The sequence below is a fragment of the Oryx dammah genome, unplaced genomic scaffold (assembly GCF_014754425.2).
Source record: "Oryx dammah isolate SB20612 unplaced genomic scaffold, SCBI_Odam_1.1 HiC_scaffold_18, whole genome shotgun sequence".
In the NCBI taxonomy this organism is placed as follows: Eukaryota; Metazoa; Chordata; class Mammalia; order Artiodactyla; family Bovidae; genus Oryx; species Oryx dammah.
In genome coordinates this window covers 50,100,693-50,125,183 of record NW_024070202.1, presented here as the reverse complement: position 1 = coordinate 50,125,183, position 24,491 = coordinate 50,100,693, and the positions used below count along the sequence as shown (strand labels likewise).

The window sequence follows — 24,491 nt, the reverse complement described above, 5'->3', positions numbered from 1 at the left end:
TTGTAGATATAACGGTCATCTGAATTAAATTCACCCATTCTGGTCCATTTTAGTTCACTGATCCTTAAACTGTCAATGTTTACTCTTGCCATCTCCCCTTTGACCACTCCCAATTTACCTTGATTCATGGACCTAACATTCCAAGTTCCTATGCAGTATTGTTCTTTACAGCATCAGACTTTACTTTTATCACCAGACATATCCACAGCTGGGCGCTGTTTCCACTTTGGCTCAGCCTCTTCAGTCCTTCTGAAGCTATTTCTTCTCCCTTCTCCAGTAGAATATTGGGCGCCTAACAACTTGGGGAGCTCATCTTTCAGTGTCATATCTTTCTGCCTTTTCATACTGTTCATACACTTCTCAGGCAAGAATGCTGAAGTGGTTTGCCATTCTGTCCTCCAGTGGACCACGTTTTGTCAGAACTCTCCACCATGACCCGTCCATCTTGGGTGGCCCTACACGGCATGGCTCATAGTTTCATCGAGTTAGACAAGGCTGTGACCCATGTGATGAGAAAAACCCTACACAGTCAGCAAAAACAAGACCAGGAGCTGACTGTGGCTCAGATCATGAACTCCTTATTGAAAAATTCAGACTTAAATTGAAGAAAGTAGGGAAAACCACTAGGCCATTCAAGTATGACCTAAATCAAAACCTTTATGATTATACAGTAGAAGTGACAAAGATTCAGGGGATTAGATCTGATAGACAGAGTGCCTGAGGAACTACGGGCAGAGGTTCATAACATTGTAATGAGGCAGTGATCAAAACCATCCCCAAGAACAAGAAATGTAAAAAGGCAAAATGGTTGTCTGAGGTGGCCTTACAAATAGCTGAGAAAAAGAGAAGTGAAAGGGAAAGGAGAAAAAGAAAAATATACCCATCTGACTGCAGAGTTCCAGCGAATAGCAAGGAGAGATAAGAAAGCCTTCTTCAGTGATCAATGCAAAGAAATAGAGGAAAACAATAGAATGGGAAAGACTAGAGATCTCATGAAGAAAATTAGATACCAAAGGAACATTTTCATGCAAAGATGGGCACAATAAAGGACAGAAACAGTGTGGACCTAACAGAAGCAGAAGATATTAATAAGAGATGGCAAGAATACACAGAACTATAGAGAAAAGTTCTTAATGATGCGGATAACCGCAATGGTGTGATCACTCACCTAGAGCCAAACATCCTGGAGTATAAAGTCAAGTGGGCCTTTGGAAGCAACACTACGAACAAAGCTAGTGGAGGTGATGGAATTCCAGCTGAGCTATTTCAAAGCCTAAAAGAGGATGCTGTGAAAGTGCTGCACTCAATATACCAGCAAATTTGGAAAACTCAGCAGTGGCCACAAGACTGGAAAAGGTCAGTTTTCATTCCAATCCCAAAGAAAGGCAATGCCAAAGAACACTCAAACTACCGCACAATTGCACTCATCTCACATGCCAGCAAAGCAATGCTCAAAATTCTCCAAGTCTTCAACAGTACGTGAACTGAGAACTTCCAGATGTTCAAGTGGATTTAGAAAAGGCAGAGGAACCAGAGATCAAATTGCCAGCATCTGTTGGATCATAGAAAAAGCAAGAGAATTCCAGAACATCTACTTCTACCTCATTTATTACATTAAAGCCTTTGGCTGTGTGGATCACCACAAACTGGAAAATTCTTAAAGAGATGGGAATACCAGATCACTGTACCTGCCTCCTGAAAAACCTGTACGCAGGTCAAGAAGCAACAATTAGAACTTGCCGTGGAACAACAGACTGGTTCAAAATTGGGAAAGGAGTGCATGTAGGCTATATATTGTCACCCTGCTTATTCAACTTATATACAGAGTACATCATGCATAATGCTAGGCTGGATGAAGCAAAAGCTGGAATAGAGATTCCCAGGAGAAACTTCAATAACCTCAGATATGCAGATAACACCACCTTTATGGCAGAAAGCAAAGAGGAACTAAAGAGCCTCTTGATGAAAGTGAAAGAGGAGAGTGAAAAAGTTGGCTTAAAACTCAACATTTAAAAAACTAACATCATGACATCTGATCCCATCACTTCATGGCAAATAGGTGGGGACACAATGGAAACAGTGAGAAAGTTTATTTTGGCGGCTCCAAAATCACTGCAGATGGTAACTGCAGCCATGAATATAAAAGATGCTTGCTCCTTGGAAGAAAAGCTGTGACCAAGCTAGACAGCATATTAAAAAGCAGAGACATTACTTTGCTGACAAAGGTCCCTCTAGTCAAAGATATGGTTTTTCCAGTAGTCATGTATGAATGTGAGAGTTGGACCATAAAGAAGGCTGAGTGCCAAAGATCTGATGCTTTTGCACTGTGGTGTTGGGGAAGACTCTTGAGAGTCCCTTGGACAGCAAGATCAAACCAGTCAATCCTAAGGGAAATCAATCCTGAACACTCATTGGAAGGACTGATGCTGAAGGTGAAGCTCCAATACTTTGGCCACCTGATGCAAAGAGCTGACCCATTAGAAAAGACCCTGATGCTGGGAAAGATTGAAGGTAGAAGGAGAAGGGAACGACATTGGACAAGATGATTGGATGGCATCACCTACTCGATGGACATGAGTTTGAGCAAGCTCCTGGAGATGGTGAAGGACACACCCAAGTGACTGAACAACAACAAAGAACCAGAATATAGATGAGTACAGTTTTTTTAAACTTTTTATTTTGAAAAATGTAAATTGACAGAAAAGTTTTAAGGCCAAGATACTGAACTTTAGATTCATCAACTGTCAGCATTTTGTCACATTTGTTCTCTCTCTCTTATCCCTCCACCCCCATTCAAGAGTGGTGTGTGTGTGTGTGTGTGTGTGTGTGTGTATTTTGACTTAATCATTTAAGAATTGACTGCAGATATTTTCACCATTCACCCTCCTAAATACCCGAGGGAAGTTTACACTGTTATGAGTATTATCTTATGAACAATCCATATTCAAATTTCAGCAATTTTATAATACTGTCCTGTCTATAGTGCATACATGCATGCTAAGTTGCTTTAGTCATGTCTGACTCTTTGCAACGCCATGGACTATAGCCAGAGAGGCTCCTCTGTCCATGGCATCCTCCAGGCAAGAATGCTGGCTTGGGTTGCCTTGCCTTCCTCCAAGGGATCTTCCCAACCCAAGGATACTACTTACATCTCCTGCATTGCAGGCATATTCTTTGAGCTCAGATTCGCTGAGCCACTGGGGAAACCACCTATCTATAGCAATTTTTCCTAATTTTGGATCATATATTGCATGCAGTTGCCCTAAGCCTTAGTCTCCTTCAACCTCTAACAAATGCCTCAGCCCTTCTTGTCTTTCATGATACTGATATTTTGAAGACTCCAGGCCAGTCCTCATTTTGGAAGGTTTCAAACTATGGAATGGCCCCATAATTTCCTATTACATTCTGGGTATGATACTCTATAGGAATATCACATCAGTGGTGCTGTATCCTTCTTGAAACATCACAATAGGAGGTACACAATGTCAGTTTTTCCCATCACTGGGAAATTATAATAACATAGTCAAAGTGGAACCCCCAGTTTTCACCACTGAAAAGCAACAATTTTCACTTTGTAAATAATAGCCTTATTATTTATTTATCCTTATTATTTGAAAGGGCACTATTAGAAAATCTATATATTATTCATACAATGGATTTAGCACTCATTGATGGTTCCTGTCTGCATTAATTATCTTTAGGTAGTTTCTAATTTTTTTAATCTTAATCTGGTAATCTCTGTATTTGATGGGATAGCTAACCTTTTCATATTTAGTATAGCAGTCATATATTGGCTATAAAAATTTACATATACTGTTTATTCTACATAAGAGTTTGTGTCCTTGATCCTTTAGGTTTTGAATCTGTTTTTAAAATGGCAGGTGGAAGTTCACAGCACCTGTTAGGCCGTGTCTGCAGAATAAGATCTGTGAAAACTGGTTCCCAGGAAAATATGCTCCCTAACCCACAACTTCATGCTGCCTGCTTAGGTTGATGCTTAGTATAAACACAGGCCAATATTAAAAAGAAAATGCTGCAAACTTTGCAAAACAACATTGACACATCTCACTCCACCTCTATCATGCCAAGTGCTTAAATTATCTTATTATGTGTGTACTGAACAACTGCTTCTGAAAGCTGGATGCAACAGACCCCCGACCTGTACAACAGCACCAACAAACACTGACTCCTCCTATGCCAGCTATGTTAACAGTTTTCACAGAACACTTTAAAAAATGGCTCAAAAATTCTGGTATGAAACCTGGTATCTTGAGCCCAACATTTCCCACCCAAGCCTGCTCCCCAACTGCTAAGTATCATTTTCTCTTAAAACTCTCACAGTAACTCCTACTGTATACAAAGTCCTTTGTCAGCGCTTGATTTATCCTACCAGTCCCGCTATCTCACTTAAAATGGGGAATTAATGGTATTAGGGTCTCCCTGCTTCCTAAAAATTATGATATGGCTAGGAACAAGTGGATGGACCAACTTAAAAAATAACTGCTATAATTTATTAATAAGATAACAAGGAGAGTTCTGGAGGTACTCAACCAGAACACGCAGTGGAGATGGGCTGCCCGGCAGGAGGAGACACATTAGGAAGCCTCAGGACTCAGCTACTCGGAAGCTGCTCCTGCTCACCCACCTTTCTTTCAGACATGACTCTGATAACTCATGGGCTAAATGCTGGATTTTCTGAGTCTTCAGAGGACTAAAAGGGAAAGATGGCAAGTGTGTAAACCCAATGTTCTGTAAGTGACTTACGTTCACTTTTGAATTTTTAAAAATTGTCAACAAAAACTGTACAACTATTTAATTCTTAGCAATTTACCACCACTAACTGCCTTGAGTAAAAGGACAGAAGATATTTGCTGTCTCTAGGACAAGAGGAGGCAGAAGTGGAATGCGGAGAGACAGGAAAGGGGTCTGGTTTGGAAGGGACCAGCCTTGGTCCCATTCTAACCCTGGAGTCCAGGGCCATGATGCTAGATTGGTGCATCCAGTGTTAAGAGAGACAAACAGGAATTTCTTCCCTTTCAAAACTGCTTGACATAAACTTTCAGGGCAACTCTGGCTTTGTTGATCATATAAAATTTTGGACTGAAAAGAATACCTGTAGCTTCGACATAAAGATGTTTGTCTTTAGATTTGAGATATCTGTATGTTATACTATGTTACCTGCTAAAACATTGTAAACAATAAGCTCCCTGGCCTGAAGCTACCTTTTCGTTTCCTTCATCCTCAAAGGCTTGGCCATCTCCTGTTGGTCATCCCATGGTTCTTTAGATTCCGTCTCAGAATTAACTTCACTTTCATTGCAGGAAGGCTGGTTTTCCTTTCCTTGTGAAATAACTAGAATATAGCTTAGGTTCCTTGTCATAAAAGAAACAAAATCCTCAAAGTCAGGCTACAAAATAAAATAAAAATAATATTACTGGGCTCATGAAATGGATAGACTACCATGGTGACCCCTACCCAAGTCAAGGACCTCTTCCCCTTTGTGATTACTGGTCAAGAGAAAGTTACTCACAAGCCTCCTGTTAACTAACACATCTCTGAGGGACAGAAGTTCACAGTTGGCAGGGACTGATTGTCAAGGCAGTCTGATAACAATTGTTAAACTATAGGATACTTCCAAATCAACTGGAGGGCTTGTTGAACACAGTTTTCTGGAGTCCAGTTCCAGACTTTATGATTCAGTAGGTTTAGGGTGGGGCCCTGGAACTGGATTTTCTCACAAGTTTTTAGGTGATGCTGATGTTGCTGGTCCAACCCTTTTCCAGGGCCAAGAAAGATGGTCTGAGGGGTGCAGCTGGTTTACCAAGTGCTTTTCAGTAGAACTTTCTCTGATGACCAACATGCTCTGTGCTCTTCAGCATATGTAACCACAGGCAGCTGCTGAGCACCTGAAATATGGCTAGTGCCACTGAGACTCTGAATTTTTAACTTTGTTTAACTGTAGTGAATTTAAGTTCAAATGGCCACATGTATCTAATGGCTACCATATTAGACAGTGAATTTCTAGAACCTACATCTCCTGACACCCAAGCCATTGCACTTGCTAACACAAAGTCTTTACTGTATTACCCCAGACAAAAGAGAATTTTAAAAATAGCTTGATGAAAAGGATTTACATGTAGGTAAAGAAAGGATGGAAGCTTTCCTATGAAGTTTATGACAAGGAGCCTTCAAACTGGGATCAGAATCTATAGGAAAGGTCTAGATACTCACTTCCTGGGGGCTAATGCACAGAGTCTTAGAAGACACATATCATAAAGAGATCTTTGCTCCAATAAAACACAATCAGAGCTTCCATTTTTGCTTGGCTGCCCCTATGTCTACTGGAGCTTTCTCCAGTGTCATTCTCTTTGGATCAACCATGATATGGACACCGCCAAGGAAATCTGGAGCTTAGTTGGTTGGTCACACTTATTCATTTGTTTTTTTCTATAATGAGAATACTAAATAAACTTAGAGGAATCCACTGTATTTGACACACAATGGATTTTTTTAAAAACTTTCTTACCTGGTCTACTATTTGACTATAGAAGTGCTTTACTTGTTCTTCAGTAAGCAGTTTCTTATCCTCTGCTTCTATGACAAATCCTGCCTTGATAATCTTCAATTAGAGAGCAAGGTCAGATTCAAATGGGTAGTGGGACCACAGGTAAAAGAAGTCAAGGACATTTGTTTCCTAGGCTTAACAAATCATCCAGATTTGAATGCAATACATGATTATGCCTCAGCACAATCCATAAGACACTAAGTTGCAAGAGGCCCAAAAGTATGTAAATAAAGAAGGTTCTTTTCATGTCCCCCCACCTCAGTGTTTAAATTTTCATGGCTTGAAGGAGAGACTCCACACTACTTCTATTATTTGTGAATTGTTTCCAGATTAAAAAAAAAAAAAAAGAACTAACTGAATTCCAAGGAAAGACAGAGCTTTCTAAATCATTCAAAAAGAGACACATTTATAAGCACTTTTAACCATTTCTTTTCAAAATTATTGTAACTTTCTTAACTTTTCTTCAAGGATTACCTTTGTTAAATCTGTAACTCATAATCTAGTATATTTTACTGTGACAGCAACAAAAATATCCAAATTACAGGGAAGAATAGAATTTAAAATTCAGCCATACTTTGTCTTAAAATTTTTTAATTTAATGACAAATTGTGTGTATGTCACTCAAGTATAACAATGTATAAAATGGACCATCTACTTTATTGTAGTTTAATCAATGCTGCTTTGGCTGAAGAAAGAATGCATGATGGGAAATTCATAATGAGATATCCAATCCCTCCTGACATAGCTTCCCATGTGACCTCCTCTATTGCACATGCAGCATTCTTACAAATTTTAATATAATTTTGTTGTTTCAACATAAAATCTCTATTCAGGGGTCAGTAAACCATAGACCCTTCCACCATACATGTTTAGAAACAAAGTTTACTAGAACCACGCCCCTTTGTTTATTTACTGTCTTGTTGCCTTCTCCAGATGATGGCAGAGGTAAACTTCTGTGACAGGGATCATATGCCCCATAAGCCTGAAAATAGTTACTGTCTGGCTCTTTATAGGAGAAGTATGCTGACCTTTGGATTAGAATGCAATTTCCCTCCAGACAATTTTTCTTTGGGCTCTAAATGCAAACCTGTAAATGCTTCTTTAAGTTATCACGTATCTAAAAGGACCATATATTTGTGGCAACATCAGGGAATAATGCAAGCTAATGCGAGCTTATAGCAGGTTTGCACTGATGACAACTAAATACCAAGAATTTGTTACCATCCAACATAAGGGTGGCAATCTTTATCTTTTATATTGGATACTAGGAGAGCAGAGTTATTTAAATAAGGATGTTGAGTAGATTGAGCCTTTGTAAGACAAAACATCCAAAGCCTTTAGAGGTACCTAGTACCAGATGTTTTTATGTTCTAGTTTACTCTAAATGATAAGCTTGCCTCTACATTGAAAATAAGGGATTTTTTTTTTACAATTAATTTAAACTATTGTTGGGAAATATTACTTACTTTTTCTTTAATTTCTTGAACTTTTCTAGCAGCCACAGCATCAGGCTTGATAATAACAATAGTGTATATTTGGTCTAGGAAAAAACAATGGATGGATTTCATTTACTTGGCACAAAGTCTAGATAATGAAGGATTTGACAATTGCAAGCGTAAACTACTAATGTCCAATGAATTTTGTCCATCAACAGCTTTGTCCCTATGGTGTTGAAACTACCAAAGAGTTTCTACTTAGAATCAAATTATATTTCCTGTATTTGCATGCCGGAGAAACATTCACAGGAGTTTACAATCAGAGGGTGAAAAAAAAGTGTAGGTGGGTACTAGTTATTTTATTTTTTTGGCCACATCTCATGGCTTGTGCGATCTTAGCTCTCCAACTAGGGGTTGAATCCGGGCCCTCGGCAGTGACGATGTGAAGTCCTAACCATCGGACCACCAGGGAATTCCCAGCACTAGTTATTTTAATACAATTCACATGCATTAGAATCACACCAATGATCCATCCAGCTCAGTAGTGGCTAGAGTTTCAGTGCAAGCAAACATTATAAACCAATGGCTTAACTGTCTATGAATTTGTCCACATTTATCTATACATTCTTATAACCAATTTTTACTGCAGAATAGCTCACTGAGCATGTTGTTTGCCTCTGATCCCTCCAGGTATGAACACACATTCACACACTCACTCAAGACAATCCAGTGAAGGCAGGAAGTTGTTGATCCATAAAGTAAACTAGAAGTGCAGGTCATCAGGGAAGAAATTTTTACAAGTTTTGGAAAGATGATGAAGGATAAAGTAGGAGGAAACTACTGTCCAGATTACTCACAGGGGACAGAAGCCCCTGGTCAAATGTAATCTCTGAAAGACTCCAGGCTTAGAGACTGAAGGCAAGGCAAGGGGAGCAAAAGAGATTGCTTTTTAAGAGCTGAGTCTGGTATTGTACAAATCATCATTAATCCTACCAGTCCATATCAATTAACATTGATGTCATTACAAGGTTTTTGCTGCAAGTGATGCTGTAATGAACATTATTCATGTACACAAATCCTTCACTATTACTTTAAAGTAAATTTACTTGCCAATGGTTTCATGGCTTAGTTCCCCAGCATCCTCTGAATCTGAGTCTACAAACACAATTTCATGATACTGTGAAAAAGGAAAGCAAATAAAACAGTTATGTTTTAATATGATAGTGAGAGAGTTTTTAGAAATTTTGTTTCTAGTAAATATGTGTAATCAAAGGGATAGAAATTAAAGTGTAAGTGTGGCTGCATTTATCTAACACTACTTTTCCCCAACCTTTCCACTAAAATAAAATAAGAATATTTAAATAGTTGGGATGTGGAAACTATCAGGAATAATGCATATATGCTATATGGAAAATGCTTAAAAACAAAACCTTTAAAACGTAGAGCACAAAGAATAAAATAAGAAAGAAAAAAAGATTAACAAGTAAGAAAGCAATAAGCACACAATCATTATGTTAAAAACTGAAAGAACATTAAGCTTCAGGATCCATTCTTGACCATTGCTCCGAGTAAATTAGGAGCAGAAAGATACGTCCTTAACTTATAAAAATAAATGTCTTTCTCAAAACAATAGCCAATATCCTCCTATAGAGTAAAACCCTAGGAAGGATAAGGGATTCTTAGTTTCTGGAGAAGCCCTGAAAATGCTTCTGTGATTCTGTAAACTACCTGAAAAGTTTATATATTTACATATATAAGAAGTTTGTATAATTATAGATTCTCAATGGACCACAGAATCAAAAACATTTGGAAATAACTATACTGAAAGCATTGACTTCTGTTATAATCAGAAATAAGATAATTATGCCAGCTATAACTTCATAGTAATCTGTCTTGTATTTGTTGGATCTACCCTGACAAACAGGGCAGCCACCAATCACATAAGGCTGTATTTGAGAGCTTGAAATGAGGTTAGTCCAAATTAAGATGTGCTATGAGTAAAAAATACACAGCACATTCCAAAGACTTAGTTTGAAAAGATGAATGTGGAATACTTTATTTCTTAAATTGACTATTTCTTATTTTATTGAAGTGTAGTTGATTTACAATGCTGCGTTTAATTGCTGCTATACAGAAAAGTGGCTTAGTTATATATATATACTTTTTCATAGTCCTTTCCATTATGGTTTATCAGAGGATATTGAATATAGTTCCCTGTGCTATACAGTTTATACATCTAATAAATAATAGCTTGCATCTGCTAATGCCAAACTCTCAATCCTCCCCTCCTTGGCCCCCTCTCTCCCTTGGAAGCCACAAGTCTGTTCTCTATATTTGTGAGTCTGTTTTTGATTCATAGATATGTTCATTTGTGTCATATTTTAGATTCCAAATATAAGTGATATCATATGCTATTTATCTTTCTCTCTCTGACTGACCTCACTTAGTCTGATAATCTCTAGATGCATCCATGTTGCTGCAATGATTTTGTTCTTTTTAATGGCTGAGTAATATTTCATTGTGTGTGTATGTATGTGTGTGTGTGTGTGTGTATATATATCTATATATCTATATCTATATCTATATATACACCACATCTTCCTTATCCATTCATCTAGGGGTGCATGTATTGTTTTGAATTATAGTTTTGTCTGGGTATATGCCCAGGAGTGGGATTGCTGGGTCATATGGCAACTCTATTTTTAGTTTGTTGAGGAACTACCATACTGTTCTCCATAGTGGCTGCACCAGTTTACATTCCTACCAACAGTGTAAGAAGGTTCCCTTTCCTCCACACCCTCTCCAGCATTTATTATTTGTAGACTTTTTAATGATGGCCATTCTGACAGGTGTAAAGTGGTACCCCATTTTAGTTTTGATTTTCATTTCTCTAATAATTACTAATGAAGATCTTTTCATGTTCCTATTAGATCTCTGTATGTCTTCTTTGGAGAAATGTCTATTTAGGTTTCTGTCCATTTTTCAATTAGGTTGTTTTTTGTTGTTGTTATTGAATTGTAAGAGATCTTTGTATATTTTGGAAATTAAGCCCTTGTTGGTCACATTATTTGCAGATATTTTCTCCCAGTTCATAGACTGTCTTCTCATTTTGTCTATGGTTTACCTCATTGTGCAAAATCTTATAAGTTATATTGAATACATCTTTAAATGAGCATGTTTTTAATGTGTCAGATATAAGAAAAGATGTTTGAAAATTAATTTCACCTTTTTTATTATTTTTAATTGACTAGTAGAATATTAAAATTATGTATGTGGCTCACATTATGGCTTGTATTTTATTACTATTATTGCACTAGACAAGGCAATTGATGAGAAACCTAAATAATAGAAGTGTCCAACAAAATGGAATAAGATAAAATAAATATCAGATATTAATAAATTTCTTACATATCCACTATTATTAATTAAGATGGCATTCTGCGAGAATAATGAGAATAACAACAATAAAACCATAGTACAGAGCACTCATAGTGAAAGCCAGATGCAGTAATCAGGAGAAATGTTTAAAAGTCATGCTGCCTGACTTCAAATTCTACTTTTACAGCATACTAGCTACCTGTTTCTAAGGAAAGGACATAATGTTTCTAAGCTTGTACTATTGAGCACAAATACTTCATAAGGTTCCCCTAGGTTCAGATCCAAGATGCAACATAGGAGGCTCCTGAACTCACCTCCTCCCTCAGACACACCAGACCTACAGTTATTTGTGGAACAGTTCCCTCTGAGCGAAATCCAGAAAATAATTGGGCAATTCCTATGCATCAGACATAGGAGGAAAAAAACACATGCAAATTGGGTAGGAGAGGCTGAGTCACAATCTCGCCATAAACTCCCTCCCCGCCACAGAGGCATAAAATCGAGAGGGGACCCACAACTCCCAGCATCTCCCAAAGGAGTGAAGGGCTTGACACCAATATCGAGTATCCCCAACTTTAAGACTTCCAACAGAAAGACGGGGCCCCAACTAATAAAATGTTAGTTGTCAATTATATCTAAATAAAAGTGAGGAGTAAAATGGTTTCTGTAAGGATTAAATGAGGATATCTTTTTTAAAATCTTGGAAAACAGTAGGTCCTCGAAAATTCCTAGTTATTCTAACTTCAAAAAGAAGTAGAGGGGGTGGAAAGAGGGAGGGAGGGAGATACAGAGAGAAAGGAAGGGCAAAGTTTCCCTGAAAAACAAGAAACCTGAAAACGTAAAGGAGAATGCCCTTGGATGAGAAAAATCACTATTTTAAATGTAAATCCCCTGTTTGTCATTTGTCAGTTTACCATAAAAATATTCATTTTTTCCCTTAATGCTTATACTTGGTACACACTAAGGATATTAACACACTGAGACACAGTGCAAACATTTCTCCAAGTTTGCTGCTTTACTTTTATATTCTAGTCAAACTTTTAAATAATCAAATCTATCAATTTTTTCTTCTTTGATATCTGTTTTATATTATACTTTCAAGGCCTTTCTCAACCTATGACAAAATAAATGCTTTCCAATATTTTCTTCTAATACTTTTATGCTTTGTTTCTTCATAGCTCTTTCATTCATCTGAAATTTGTTTATGTCCATGAGGAAATGATATAACTTTCTTATACGAATAGTTAACCCTGTATTACTGTTTTATGAATGTTTAATCCTTTCCAGATTTAAGCTGATAGTTTTATAGGAGATAACGTATACAGCCTTGAGCCTACACCATCTCATAGGTTTTATTTTTCATTATTTCTCAGCTAGTCTTTACTTTTTGTTTCTTAAATTCACACTTCTTGTTTTTGTTGTTGTGTGTGTATATGCATGTGTATATGTGTGTATATGCGTGTACCTGTTTCAATATGCCACTCCTATTTATCTGCCTATATTTGTAATCACTTTCCTCTGTGGCTTTCTTTCTTATGGTAGATTATGTTCATAGCTCTACATGCTTTATGATTCATTTCAAAATATTTTATTTATTACCAGGTAGTACACTTTACTCCAGTACTCTTGCCTGGAAAATCCCATGGATGGAGGAGCCTGGTGGGCTGCAGTCCATGGGGTCGCGAAGAGTTGGACACGACTGAGCGACTTCCCTTTCACTTTTCACTTTCATGCATTGGAGAAGGAAATGGCAACCCACTCCAGTGTTCTTGCCTGGAGAATCCCAGGGACGGGGGAGCCTGGTGGGCTGCCGTCTATGGGGTCGCAGAGAGTCGGACACGACTGAAGCGACTTAGCAGCAGCAGCAGCAGTGCACTTTACACACATAGGATCTTATTCTAAGCGTCATATTAAAGTATAAGACTCTATTGTTCACTTGTCAGTTTCTCTTGACCCTCTTTTCATATCAATAAACAGAGCTAGAATGTGCTAAATAATCTCTACTGTATGAATTTGTATAATTTATGACACATTACAACATTTATGGCATCTATTCACTATTGCTAGGTATTTAGATTGGTTCCAAAATTTTAGTAACATAGACAACACTGAAATAAATAGCCTTTTCTTTCTTTGTCTCGTGAGCTTAAGGAAACTTAATGGAGTATAATTGTCAGTTAAAAGATACATGTTTTATTTTAAACCTTTGATTCATATTATCAAAATACTTCCCAACAAGTTTGCACCATTTAAATACCTAGATAGTTACAAAACTAGGGGAAACACTTCAGGAAAACAACAAAAAAAGATGAAATACATCATTTTGAAAACAAATTTTTAAAAATAAAATTGTTAGTAATTCAAAGTATTACCTGAGGGCGAACCATTTCACCTGCTGCAATTTTCCTCTCCTCATTGACCAAGGTAATAATTTTTTGATTCACAAGTGGTGCATTTGCACCCTGGATTTTTGCAATAATTGTGCCATTCTATAAGGGGAAATAAAAGCAGGAAGGAAATTCATTTTCAGGATAAGTCAGGAATTAATACTTAACTGGACTAAGTCACCCCACTCTAACCCATACCCTCACCAATCCTTTTTTGGCTACTGTAATTAGCCATTTAAAATAAATATTAGTGGTATGAAAGTATGTCCATTTGGTAAACCCATCTCTTTGAGTTCTACCTCTAATTCATCTATTAGATGATTAATTCTACCACTAATTCTCCTACAACCAAAGACAGGCCATCCATGCATTAAATTTTACTGGCTCTGTTCAGGCCTCTCAACATTACTCTCCCTCATTAATTTTGATATTATTTCCCTTTTGTCTGTCTTTCAACACATATTTACTGAACACTTGTGTACTATCATTCTTTGGCATTGCCTTTCTTTGGGATCACAATAAACTGTGGAAAATTCTGAAAAAGATGGGAATACCAGATCACCTGACCTACCTCTTTAGAAACCTGTATGCAGGTCAGGAAGCAACAGTTAGAAGTGGATATGGAACAACAGACTGGTTCCAAATAGGGAAAGGAGTACGTCAAGGCTGTATATTGTCACCCTGCTTATTTAACTTATATGCAGAGTACATCTTAAGAAACTCTGGGCTGGAAGAAGCACAAGCTGGAATCAAGATTGCCAGGAGAAATATCAATAACCTCAGATATGCAGATGACACCACCCTTATGGCAGAAAGTGAAGAGGAACTCAAAAGCCTCTTGATGAAAGTGAAAGAGGAGAGTGAAAAAGTTGGCTTAAAACTCAACATTCAGAAAACAAAGATCATGGCATCTGGTCCCATTACTTCATGGCAAATAGGTGGGGAAACAGTGGAAACAGTGGCTGACTTTATTTTGGGGGGCTCCAAAATCACTGCAGATGGTGATTGCAGCCATGAAATTAAAAGATGCTTACTCCTTGGAAGGAAAGTTATGACCAACCTAGATAGCATATTCAAAAGCAGAGACATTACTTTGCCAACAAAGGTCCGTCTAGTCAAGGCTATGGCTTTTCCAGTGGTCACATATGGATGTGAGAGTTGGACTATGAAGAAAGCTGGGCGCAGAAGAATTGATGCTTTTGAACTGTGGTGTTGGAGAAGACTCTTGAGAGTCCCTTGGACTGCAAGGAGATCCAACCAATCCATCCTAAAGGAGATCAGTCCTGAATATTCGTTGGAAGGACTGATGTTGAAGCTGAAACTCCAATACTTTGGCCACCTGATGTGGAGAGCTGACTCATTGGAAAAGACCCTGATACTGGGAAAGATTGAGGGCAGGAGGAGAAAGGGACGACAGAGGATGAGATGGTTGGATGGCATCACCGACTCGATGGACATGGGTTTGGGTGAACTCCAGGAATTGGTGATGGACAGGGAGGCCTGGCGTGCCACAATTCATGGGGTCACAAAGAGTCGGACACAACTGAGCAACTCAGTGTATGGTAGTCTAATCTTCACAATGCATTATGAGCTCCTACAGGTCAAGTTATAAAATTTGTTAATAGACAAGCAAATGTAAGGCAAAAAAAAGTCTACAATTACTATCATCAGAGAATTCCAGTCATTGTGCAATGTTTTTTGCAGGTAAGAAATAAAAAGAAGAAAGATCATTCTAGGCAAAATGAAATAGAGATGTGAGGGTCCTGTGGCTGTAAAAAAACATGGTAAATAAGAAGGCCAGCAGAGAAACTAAGAGAAGGCCTGATATGAGACAGAGCCCAATAGCTAGGGGTAGTTCAGGGTCTTGGGGGTCTTGGGAGGATGCAACCTTTATCTTAAGTGCAGTGGAAAGACTTTGAAATGTTTAAACAGAGGCAGGGATCACAATTAGAACTGCTGTTTGTAGAAATCATTTTACCTACCATATGGATAAAAGGTTAGAGATGGAGCAAGAGAAGATGTTTGTACACAAATCAGAAGTTACTCTAGAGGTGAAGATGGGAGAGATGGGAGCTCAGTCTATGGAGGTGCTGTTGGAAATGGGAAGAAGGAGATGAGTGTGAGGCAAGCTTGGGTGGTGAAATTGACAGGACCAAGGTCTGGTGTGGATGGGGTATAATGTAAGGAGAAGTCACTAAGATGACTTTTCTGTTTCTGGCTTGAGAACCTGGGTATGTTAAGATATTACTCACCAGATGAGGCAACACTAGAAGATAACATTTCCGATGGGGATGCGGAGGGCAGGAGGGGTCTAGTATTGGACCAGTTCATTGTGAGATGTCCTTGAGCTATCAAGAAGAAAGATCAAAGGACCGGTTGGATACACAAGTCTGGTGCTCAAAGTGTAGGATTTAGCTGAAGACATATACTTGAGTTATTGATATATAAGAGGTGACAATTTAAACTGTGTTTGGGAGAAGTTTTCTAAGGAGATTTATAGCATAATGAAGTCAATATGTAATGGCTGAATAAAGAAAAGTGAACCTGTAAAGGAGAATGTGTGGGGGGGTGGTGAGTAGCACCTAGGAAGCAAACGGAAAACCAAGTCACAAAAATCAAAAGAAGCAACTGTTCCAAAAAGGAGGGCATGACCACCACATTTAATACATTTGAGAGGTACAGCATGATGAAGACCTGAGAGCATTCACTCTGTTTAACAACAGGCTGGTAATTGGATACATTAGCAACAGCCAGTTTGGTGGAATAATCTGAAAGAAATTCGATTGAATGGGTTGAAGAATTAGTGGGATGAGAAGAGATGGAGTGAAAATATAGAAACTCTTCCAAGAAATTTAGCTCTGAGGTAGAGGAGAGAGGCGAGTGGAAGCTGGAGAGGGATATAGTATCAAAAGGAATTTTTTTTTAATTGGAAAGATTTAATCATATTCAAAGGCCAAAGAGAAGAATCCAGTTGAGAAAGATTTGAATAAAACCTGATACTCTAATTACCATTTACCACTAAAATGAGCTTTCTAATATCCCTTGAGAAAGCCCTTCCTGCTAACAGGCTGGAATGAATTTGTTGTCAGCTAAGAACACTGCCCAAAACAAAGGTGGTTTTGTAGTCATGGATTGAGATTCTTTTTTTTTTTTAAGTTTTAATTTTTATACAATTTTTAAAGGTTGCTTTCTATTTGCAGTCATTACAAAATATTGGCTATATTTCCCACGGAGATTCTTGAATTAGGATTTTGAATATGGGAGCAACGAGTGATAACAAAGTGAGGAGTGACTGCAGGAAGTGAGTTGGAAGAAAAGTTCATTGGTAGGAGAGGCCAGGATCCCACAGTCCCAGGATGAGGACAGCATGTGAGCACGAAAAGAAGACTCTGGGCCCCGTCTTCAGGTGGACGTGGGTCTGCTGCTCAGAGCTGACTCACTTGCCAGGTGATGGCCACCCCAAAGCTGCAGACTCTCTGTGGGCCCCCTGCCCAGCCTCTCCTCCTGAGTCCCAGGCTCCCAACTGCTGCCGCTACTAAAGCCACCTCATGGGCATATTCACCTGTCAAGCCCATTCCTGCCTCTGGTTGTTATTCATTCTGGTTCCCTGAATTACATCTAGGCCAAGAGTCTGCAAACTATGACCTATACAAAGATGATACTTCTGCAAAACTGAAAATACTTACTGTCTGACTCCATATAAACAACCACTTGCTACCCCTCAGATAAATCATCAAATCTTTCCTATCCAGTTGACAGCAAGATCTATAGTGCAATTTTTAAAATTCAGTTAACACTATCGTTCACTTCCCTAAAATAGCTGCAAGATTATTGTTTAACAGAAGCAAAAAGTTATATTTGAGACATGTTTTTAAAATAATTATTTATAATATCAAAAACGGTCTCTTCAACAGCAAACAAACAGTCCAAACGCTCTCAGGGAAGAATATCCTTTTTGCTTTGTATCACACAAGCAAGCAGTTGCCTGACTCTTCTTTTAGAAACCAGCACTTATAATATTTTTTGATTATTAAAGTTGCTTATCTTGGAATATTTGGAAAATATAGAAAAGTATAAGACAAAAATTTAAATTATATATACTTCCCCCATACACAGAAAGCTTCTATTAGCATTCTGGTGCTACCTACCTTCTTTCTATGCATTTATAAATAGAGAGAGAAAAACAAACTATATTACAATATAGTGACCATATAAATATTTCTTTGTATTGATATATATGAATATTTATAACCAATTCTCTTCTACTGGGTACCTAAGAAATTTCCAAGTTTTCACTCCTATAATAATTCATCCTAACAAAACCATTTTGTTTTTCTTTTCCCTGATCAATTCAGTGTGGTAGTCTAATCCTCACAATGCATTATGAGCTCCTACAGGTCAAGTTATAAAACATGTTAATAGACAAGCAAATGTAAGGCAAAAAAAGTCTACAATTACTATCAGCAGAGAAGAGTTCCAGTCATTGTACAATGTTATTTGCTCTTTAGCTGTGAACTGGAGTCTGATGATACATTTGAGATGATAAATATACTTACAACACTGAAGAGAAAAACAGGTTCACATTTATCTCTAAATGGCTGGAGAGTCACAATACTGTCAGCTTCTGCCTAAAAAAAATTATTTCATATAATGATAAAGGACACTATGTTCAAGTCATTTGATGTACTATATTCAAAAAATGCAGAGATACATAAAAGTTTATATGTTTACTACATTTCTTGAGTGTGTTATAGTTGTATTTAGAATCAAGTTACACATTCTGGCAATTCAGACCCTATCTCATTTGACTCCAACCTTCCTTCCCACTCTTCATCCTTATAGTTCCCAGCCTGCAGCTAAACTCATCTCCTCATAGACTGCTGCATATACCTGGACTTTTCCCCTTGTTACCTGCTCCTTCCCTCCCTTCCTTTTCCAACCCAGTTCAAGTGTCCTCTGCTTTGCTCCCCCTTCTGCTGCAAACCATCTTCCCTCCACATAACCCTTCATCGCCCTTCTCTCAGGGCACCAATCGTTCCTTTCAATACTGTACGACTGTTGTAGGAACCTAGTTCATGTCCTCTTAGAAAGCGAACTACATGCACAGAGAATCATACACACCCTTGCATGTCACCCCCCACCTTATCAGTCCGAGCTTCCTAAATGTTTTTTGAATAAACTGATTGTCAGATTTAAAAGCCTTTGATTTTAAAGTTTTCTCACAAATTTCAAGTTGTCTTAAATTGATTATCAACAACTATGTATTAAATAATAGTGTTCCTGCAAATTAATGTAACATCCCTTGGGCCAGCTATCAGGATGTGTGTTATAGGATCTTCTATATAAGAGTTGCGTTTTGGAACATAGAGTGATTGTTTGCAAACTGGGTTTCTAGAGGTTCCTCAACCACGGCCAAGGATAGTGAGGTGCGAGCCAAGGCAGGGTCTCTCGGCCCTGTGTCAGCAGAGGGGCTATGTTGTAATAATTTTTTTTAACACATTGGATTCTACATCACTTTCTTTCTTCCCCTTTCTTTCCTTCCTTCTTTCTCTATTTTTCTCTTTTCAAAAAAGTAGGCTTCACTGCTTTCAAAAAAAAGAAAGAAAAAACTTAAAAGGAACTAATCTATAATATTAGACAGTAGTCAAAGATTACATTTAAAAGTAGTCTAGCCATCATTGTTGCAATTTAATATTATAGTTAAGTACTAGCAAATAAGGCATATAATTAAAAACTATAATACATAAAAACTAAAAACTATAATACATGACATTTACTGAATTTTTATATGTATAGGCACAATGTTAGTACAAGTCTTCAAGTCTTTTAAAAGACCACATAATAGAAAAAATTTTATACTGACCATGCAATTTAGGGTGATTTCAATAGGTAATTAACCCATAGGTTTTAGTTTTGGATTCAAGTTTACAAGTTCAAAAAGGGTCCAGCAGAGGTCGCCCCTCCATTGCTCCCAGTGGAGGTTCAGAAGCTGTTATATATTATTTTTTTTTTTAATAAGCAGGTCATAGAAGAAAAATAGCATCAGTCTACGTGAATGTACTATTGTTCGTTGTGCTCAAACAGAAGAGAAGCCATTTAGAGACAACGCACACATTCTTGTGGTTGTTAAATTAAACAAGAGAACAATATGAACATATTTGGGATATATTTTAGAAAGTTTACTAGCACTCCCTGGTGGAATAGATATAGTGGTGAAGCTGATTCGTGTGAGGCAGGTTGAGGAAGTCTGGCTGGCTGGGAGGACACAGTCAGAAGGCTCTGGGTGGGAGGAGGCGCTGTGAAGACCGGCGTCCTCACATAGCCCTGTGCTGTGCTGAAACGGTAGCCCAAAAAACCACATGGGCCAACCCTCCCGGACCCACCCCTCAGCCTCCACCACACTGCCCAACCCACACACGTACCCCAGGTCTGCTCCTACTCAGGCTCTGTGAACACGGAGGGATTTAAGGACTCCAGACCACCTGGGAACACAGCATCAAATCACACTCTCCTCTCGCCTTGCTTTCTATGTACCAGTTCCCGTCCAGGTAGCCAGACAAGTGAGCAGGGGTTCTGCCTTGCTGTCTCTCCCCATTGACCCCAGTTGCCTTTTTGACCTGGAGTTTCTTCATGATCTCTAGACCATGAACTTGCACTCCTATCACTTCCAGACAGATTGCCATGAGTCACAAGAATTTTCTGACCCTTGCTTCTCCAAGATCCATTTCCCAGCTAATAGATCCTTCTGTTATTGTCTTATAATTTCTTACACCAACCCACCATCTATTGCATATGGGAATTCCTTTTAGGCCTCATTCTCTGTCCTCTGAAATTAGTTTTCCTCCCTGTTGTTGTTGTTTAGTTGCTAAGCCATGTCTGACTCTTTGCAATATCATGGTTTCCCTGTCCTTCACTATCTCCTGGAGTTTGCTCAAACTCATGTCCGTTGAGTCAGTGATGCCATCCAACCATCTCATCCTCTGCTGCCCCCTTCTTTTTTTGCCTTCCATCTTTCCCAGCATCAGGGTCTTTTCCAATGAGTCAGCTCTTCACATCAGATGGACAAAGTAAAGTAAAATCTAGAATCACAATTCAGTTCTACTCAGGTGGCCTGACTGTTCAGAGTTAAGGCTGTAATATAATGCTGCCCTTTAAAAACTTATATGGCCCTTATTTTAAGAGACAAAGTCAATCTCTTGACAAAAATGAGTTAATGATTGTATATAACCACCTACTCTCTCTTTTTTTTAAACTTTCTGTTTTCTCTTTGTTGGGTCTTCAGGCTTTTTTTTTTCCCCTTCTTTGCAGCCCACCTTCTTTAAGAGGAAAAAAATAATAAAAGATGAGTTTCTAAGCTTTAGACTGTTTATTTGTAACCTTGAACTAAGAAAAAGAAGCCCTGTAAACAATGTGTCTGCAGAAGAGGATGGACAAACGTAAGTTAAGGTCAGTAAGCAAATTCATCATAAGCTTGGGGTTGGGAGGCGTCAGGAAGGCCTGTATACATGAGAACATGCAGTAGATTGAGGCTTCATATTTGTATCAGGGATTATGAGTTTTAGGGATAAGAAGTAAAAATACATGAGTTATCTGCTTTTGCATCTTAGGTCTAGCTGGTCTGGACATGTTTCTGTCCAGTAGAAATAGAAAATGAGTCACATACATACTTTTAAATCCTCCAGGGCCACATTTAAAAACTAAAAAGAAACAGGTGAAAATAATCTAATGATACATTTCACTTAGTCCAATATATCCCCAAATGATGATTCTAACATGTAATGGATGTAAAAAATTATTAATGAAGTATTTCACATTCTTTTTTCATTCTTGTATTTTATACTTAGGATGCATCTCAATTTGTGGGCTAAATTTTAATCATAAATAATTGACTTCTAATTAGATTTCATAAATTCAAAGAGGTAGAGTCACATATCTAACATTAACTGGGTAAATGACCAGAGTCCAACCCTAAGCTTTCTAGTAAATGCCATTTGCAATCCTTATTCTGAACACACACCATATGCTCTGGTGAAAATAAATATGGCAATAAACAGATACCCATTTTTATGTTTTTCTAACATTCAAAACCATGGTAAATGACCTTAGCTTTATAGGAATGGGACAAAAATCACATTTGTTCTCAGACCTAGTGGAATTAAATATACAGTAAATTACCAAGTAAACACTGTCCATTTTGAAAAGTTGACAGATTGCTTAAATTAAGACAATCCTCAATGTTTAAAGTAATAAAATAATAGTTTAGTGGAAATCCTTACTACAGCAAAATGCAGAAGTTCATCTTCATTCAGCTCATTTTTCACTTTTCTGAATAAGGTCTGCATTGCTTTGCAAGGTCCACACCAGGCTTGGTAAACATCAATCACTAGAAGACGACAATATTCGTGAACGAACAGAGGCAAAGAGTCTCAAATAGCAGCTTCTCCCAATTCTTAGGGCAGAGAAAAGAGCAGGTTTTTACTCTGGGAAGTGGGGAGTGGTACTCAGTGTTGGGAGGCCACAAGATGCCCTAAGCCTAACTCTGGATGGTAAACACCTAGGAAGCCTAGTACCTGTTAGGCCTTTGTTCTGCATCATCTCATCCCACAGGCTTTGATTATTGATGACCGCCTGCAAAAAGGAAGGGGCTGTCAAAAGTCTTCCAGGGCCAATGCTCTAAGCAGAGAATTGTTGATGTGGCATGCCCACCTGTAACTGGATTTCTCGCTTTTTGCTTGCCATTTATCCACTGTCACTCGAAAGAGGGAAGGAAAATAGAAAACATGTGAAAGGAAATTTAAATAATGTTGTTTATACATTCAAGCAGCATCTTAAGTACTGCAGAGATTTTCCCCCAGCAATACTGGATTGTGTACTTTCCCCTCTTCTGGAGAGAGAGGAGTCGTGGTCTCTGAAGAGCTCTTCAGGCTGGGCTATGTGCTAAATGCTTATAGCAGCCATACTATCTTACCCTCCCAATAATTCTGAAGCAAAGTAAGTCATAAAAGAAGCAGACTCACAGATATAGAGTTCAAACTACTGGTTACCAGTGGGAAGAGAGAAATGGAGGGACAACATAGGGATAGTGAGTAAGAGGTACAAACTACTGGGTGTAAGGTAGGTTCAAGGACATATTGTACAACACAGGAAATACAGCCAATATTTTGTAATCACTGTAAATAGTAGCCTTTAAAAATTGTACAAAACTTTGAACATTTTTTTAAAGGTGCTCTATAAGGTGGGCAACCAGCTGTATGTTTTGCAAAACTATGGCCAGCTCAGAAATGAACTCTCTGTCCTTCATTCTATATTTCCTGGCACTGAATTCCCATAAAGCAGTAGCTTCTAAGAAAAAGAAGTCAGAACTGTTAGGAGACACAGGTACTTAAACAGAGTTTTGTTTGTTTTTCCTGGAGGATTATAGAGTGTCTGTCTGCGTGCCACACGTTAATTGTCCATGAACATGAACATGGATCTTCCTTGGGTTCCTTTCCAAGGAGATTTAATTTTTAGAGCAAGGCCAGCAGTGTGTCCTGGGGCACAGCATAAACTTTGTGCCGACGTTAATTAAATCAGTGAGGCCTAAACATCCTGCTCCCTGGTGTCAAGGCTGTTTACACATGGGTCCGACTGCGTGTGTCACTGGACACTAGTGTGAACAAAGGAGTGACCACAAACAAGACTGCATCCGGCAAAGGGAACTCTCTCACGAGCGTTGCGCAAAACAGACCCTGTCTAGCTGCTAGATTCTGACGTTTCAAGAACAGGAACTCAAAATCCCCTAGGGCATCAATCCCTTGCCGAGGCCTGTGTTTTCGAGGGGTAAGTTCAGCCAAACGCACGTCCCTGGGGTGCGCAGCGGGCCTGGGCGGTGGCCGGACTTCCGTGGAGCCGATGCTGATGCTGGTGCTGGTCCCGAGGATGAGGATGAAGGCCAGGATGGTTCGGGCGGCGGAAGAACGCCAACGTTTTCCTCCACCCGTCCCCCTGCCCACGAGCCCCGTCCCAGCCACCCACGGACCGAAATCCCAGCACGCAGACCTGGGCGGCAGTTACAGAGCAGTTGGCTCCCAAGTTCGTCCACTTGCTGTTGCCTTCTTGCGTCTGGGTACTTTCATCGTCTCCTTTCCTCCTCCAAAGTGCGTTGCTCAGTGCAGATTCCATCATCTCGTGCACTTGACGCCGGCCACGGCTGCTCACCAAGGGCAGTGTGAGCCCTATGCGCCTCTGGTTGGAAAGAAGGGCTCCCCAAAGTCCAGACCAGCCAATCCTCCAGATTTCCTTGTGCCTACCTCCCGTCTTCATCTTTAAAAAGTCATTTAGAAAGCACTTTAGACTTACAAGAAAATTGCAAAATTAATACCCAGAGCTTCTATACCTTCTCCCCTTACCCTGTCTTTCACAGTCATAGTATAATTACTGAAGCCAGGAGGCTAAAGGTTGATACAATATTAGCTACACTACAGACCTCATCAGGTCCTTTCCATTTTCCCAAGAATGTCCTTTTCCTGGTCTGGGATTCAGTCCTGAGTCCCACATTTCATTTACCTCTCCTTGCTCTTCTCTCATCTAGAACCATTCTTCTAGACTATCTTTATCTTGTAAAGCCTTGGTGTGGGTGTGAGTATGTGTGTGTTATTTCATTATGTCATTTGCAGAATTTATATCAGGAAATTTTTAAAGTAACAAAAAAAATACTCTCCTTTCATGCCATATGAATTTGATCAT

The 24,491-nt window shown here is 38.7% G+C and overlaps 1 protein-coding gene across 1 annotated transcript in view; it reads right to left on the bottom strand.

The window, feature by feature from the left end:
- Nucleotides 1-22,505, bottom strand: part of NME8 (NME/NM23 family member 8) — a 38,369-nt gene extending 15,864 nt beyond the window's left edge. The window contains exons 1-9 of the mRNA XM_040260863.1: nt 22,473-22,505; nt 22,337-22,394; nt 22,043-22,149; nt 18,323-18,394; nt 13,752-13,868; nt 9,112-9,178; nt 8,032-8,105; nt 6,527-6,619; nt 5,223-5,407 (exon numbers count right to left, since the gene is read on the bottom strand). Coding sequence (XP_040116797.1) covers nt 5,223-5,407; nt 6,527-6,619; nt 8,032-8,105; nt 9,112-9,178; nt 13,752-13,868; nt 18,323-18,394; nt 22,043-22,149; nt 22,337-22,394; nt 22,473-22,505 — 806 coding nt within the window. The remainder of the gene's footprint in view (nt 1-5,222; nt 5,408-6,526; nt 6,620-8,031; nt 8,106-9,111; nt 9,179-13,751; nt 13,869-18,322; nt 18,395-22,042; nt 22,150-22,336; nt 22,395-22,472) is intronic.
- Nucleotides 22,506-24,491: the final 1,986 nt, after the last annotated feature.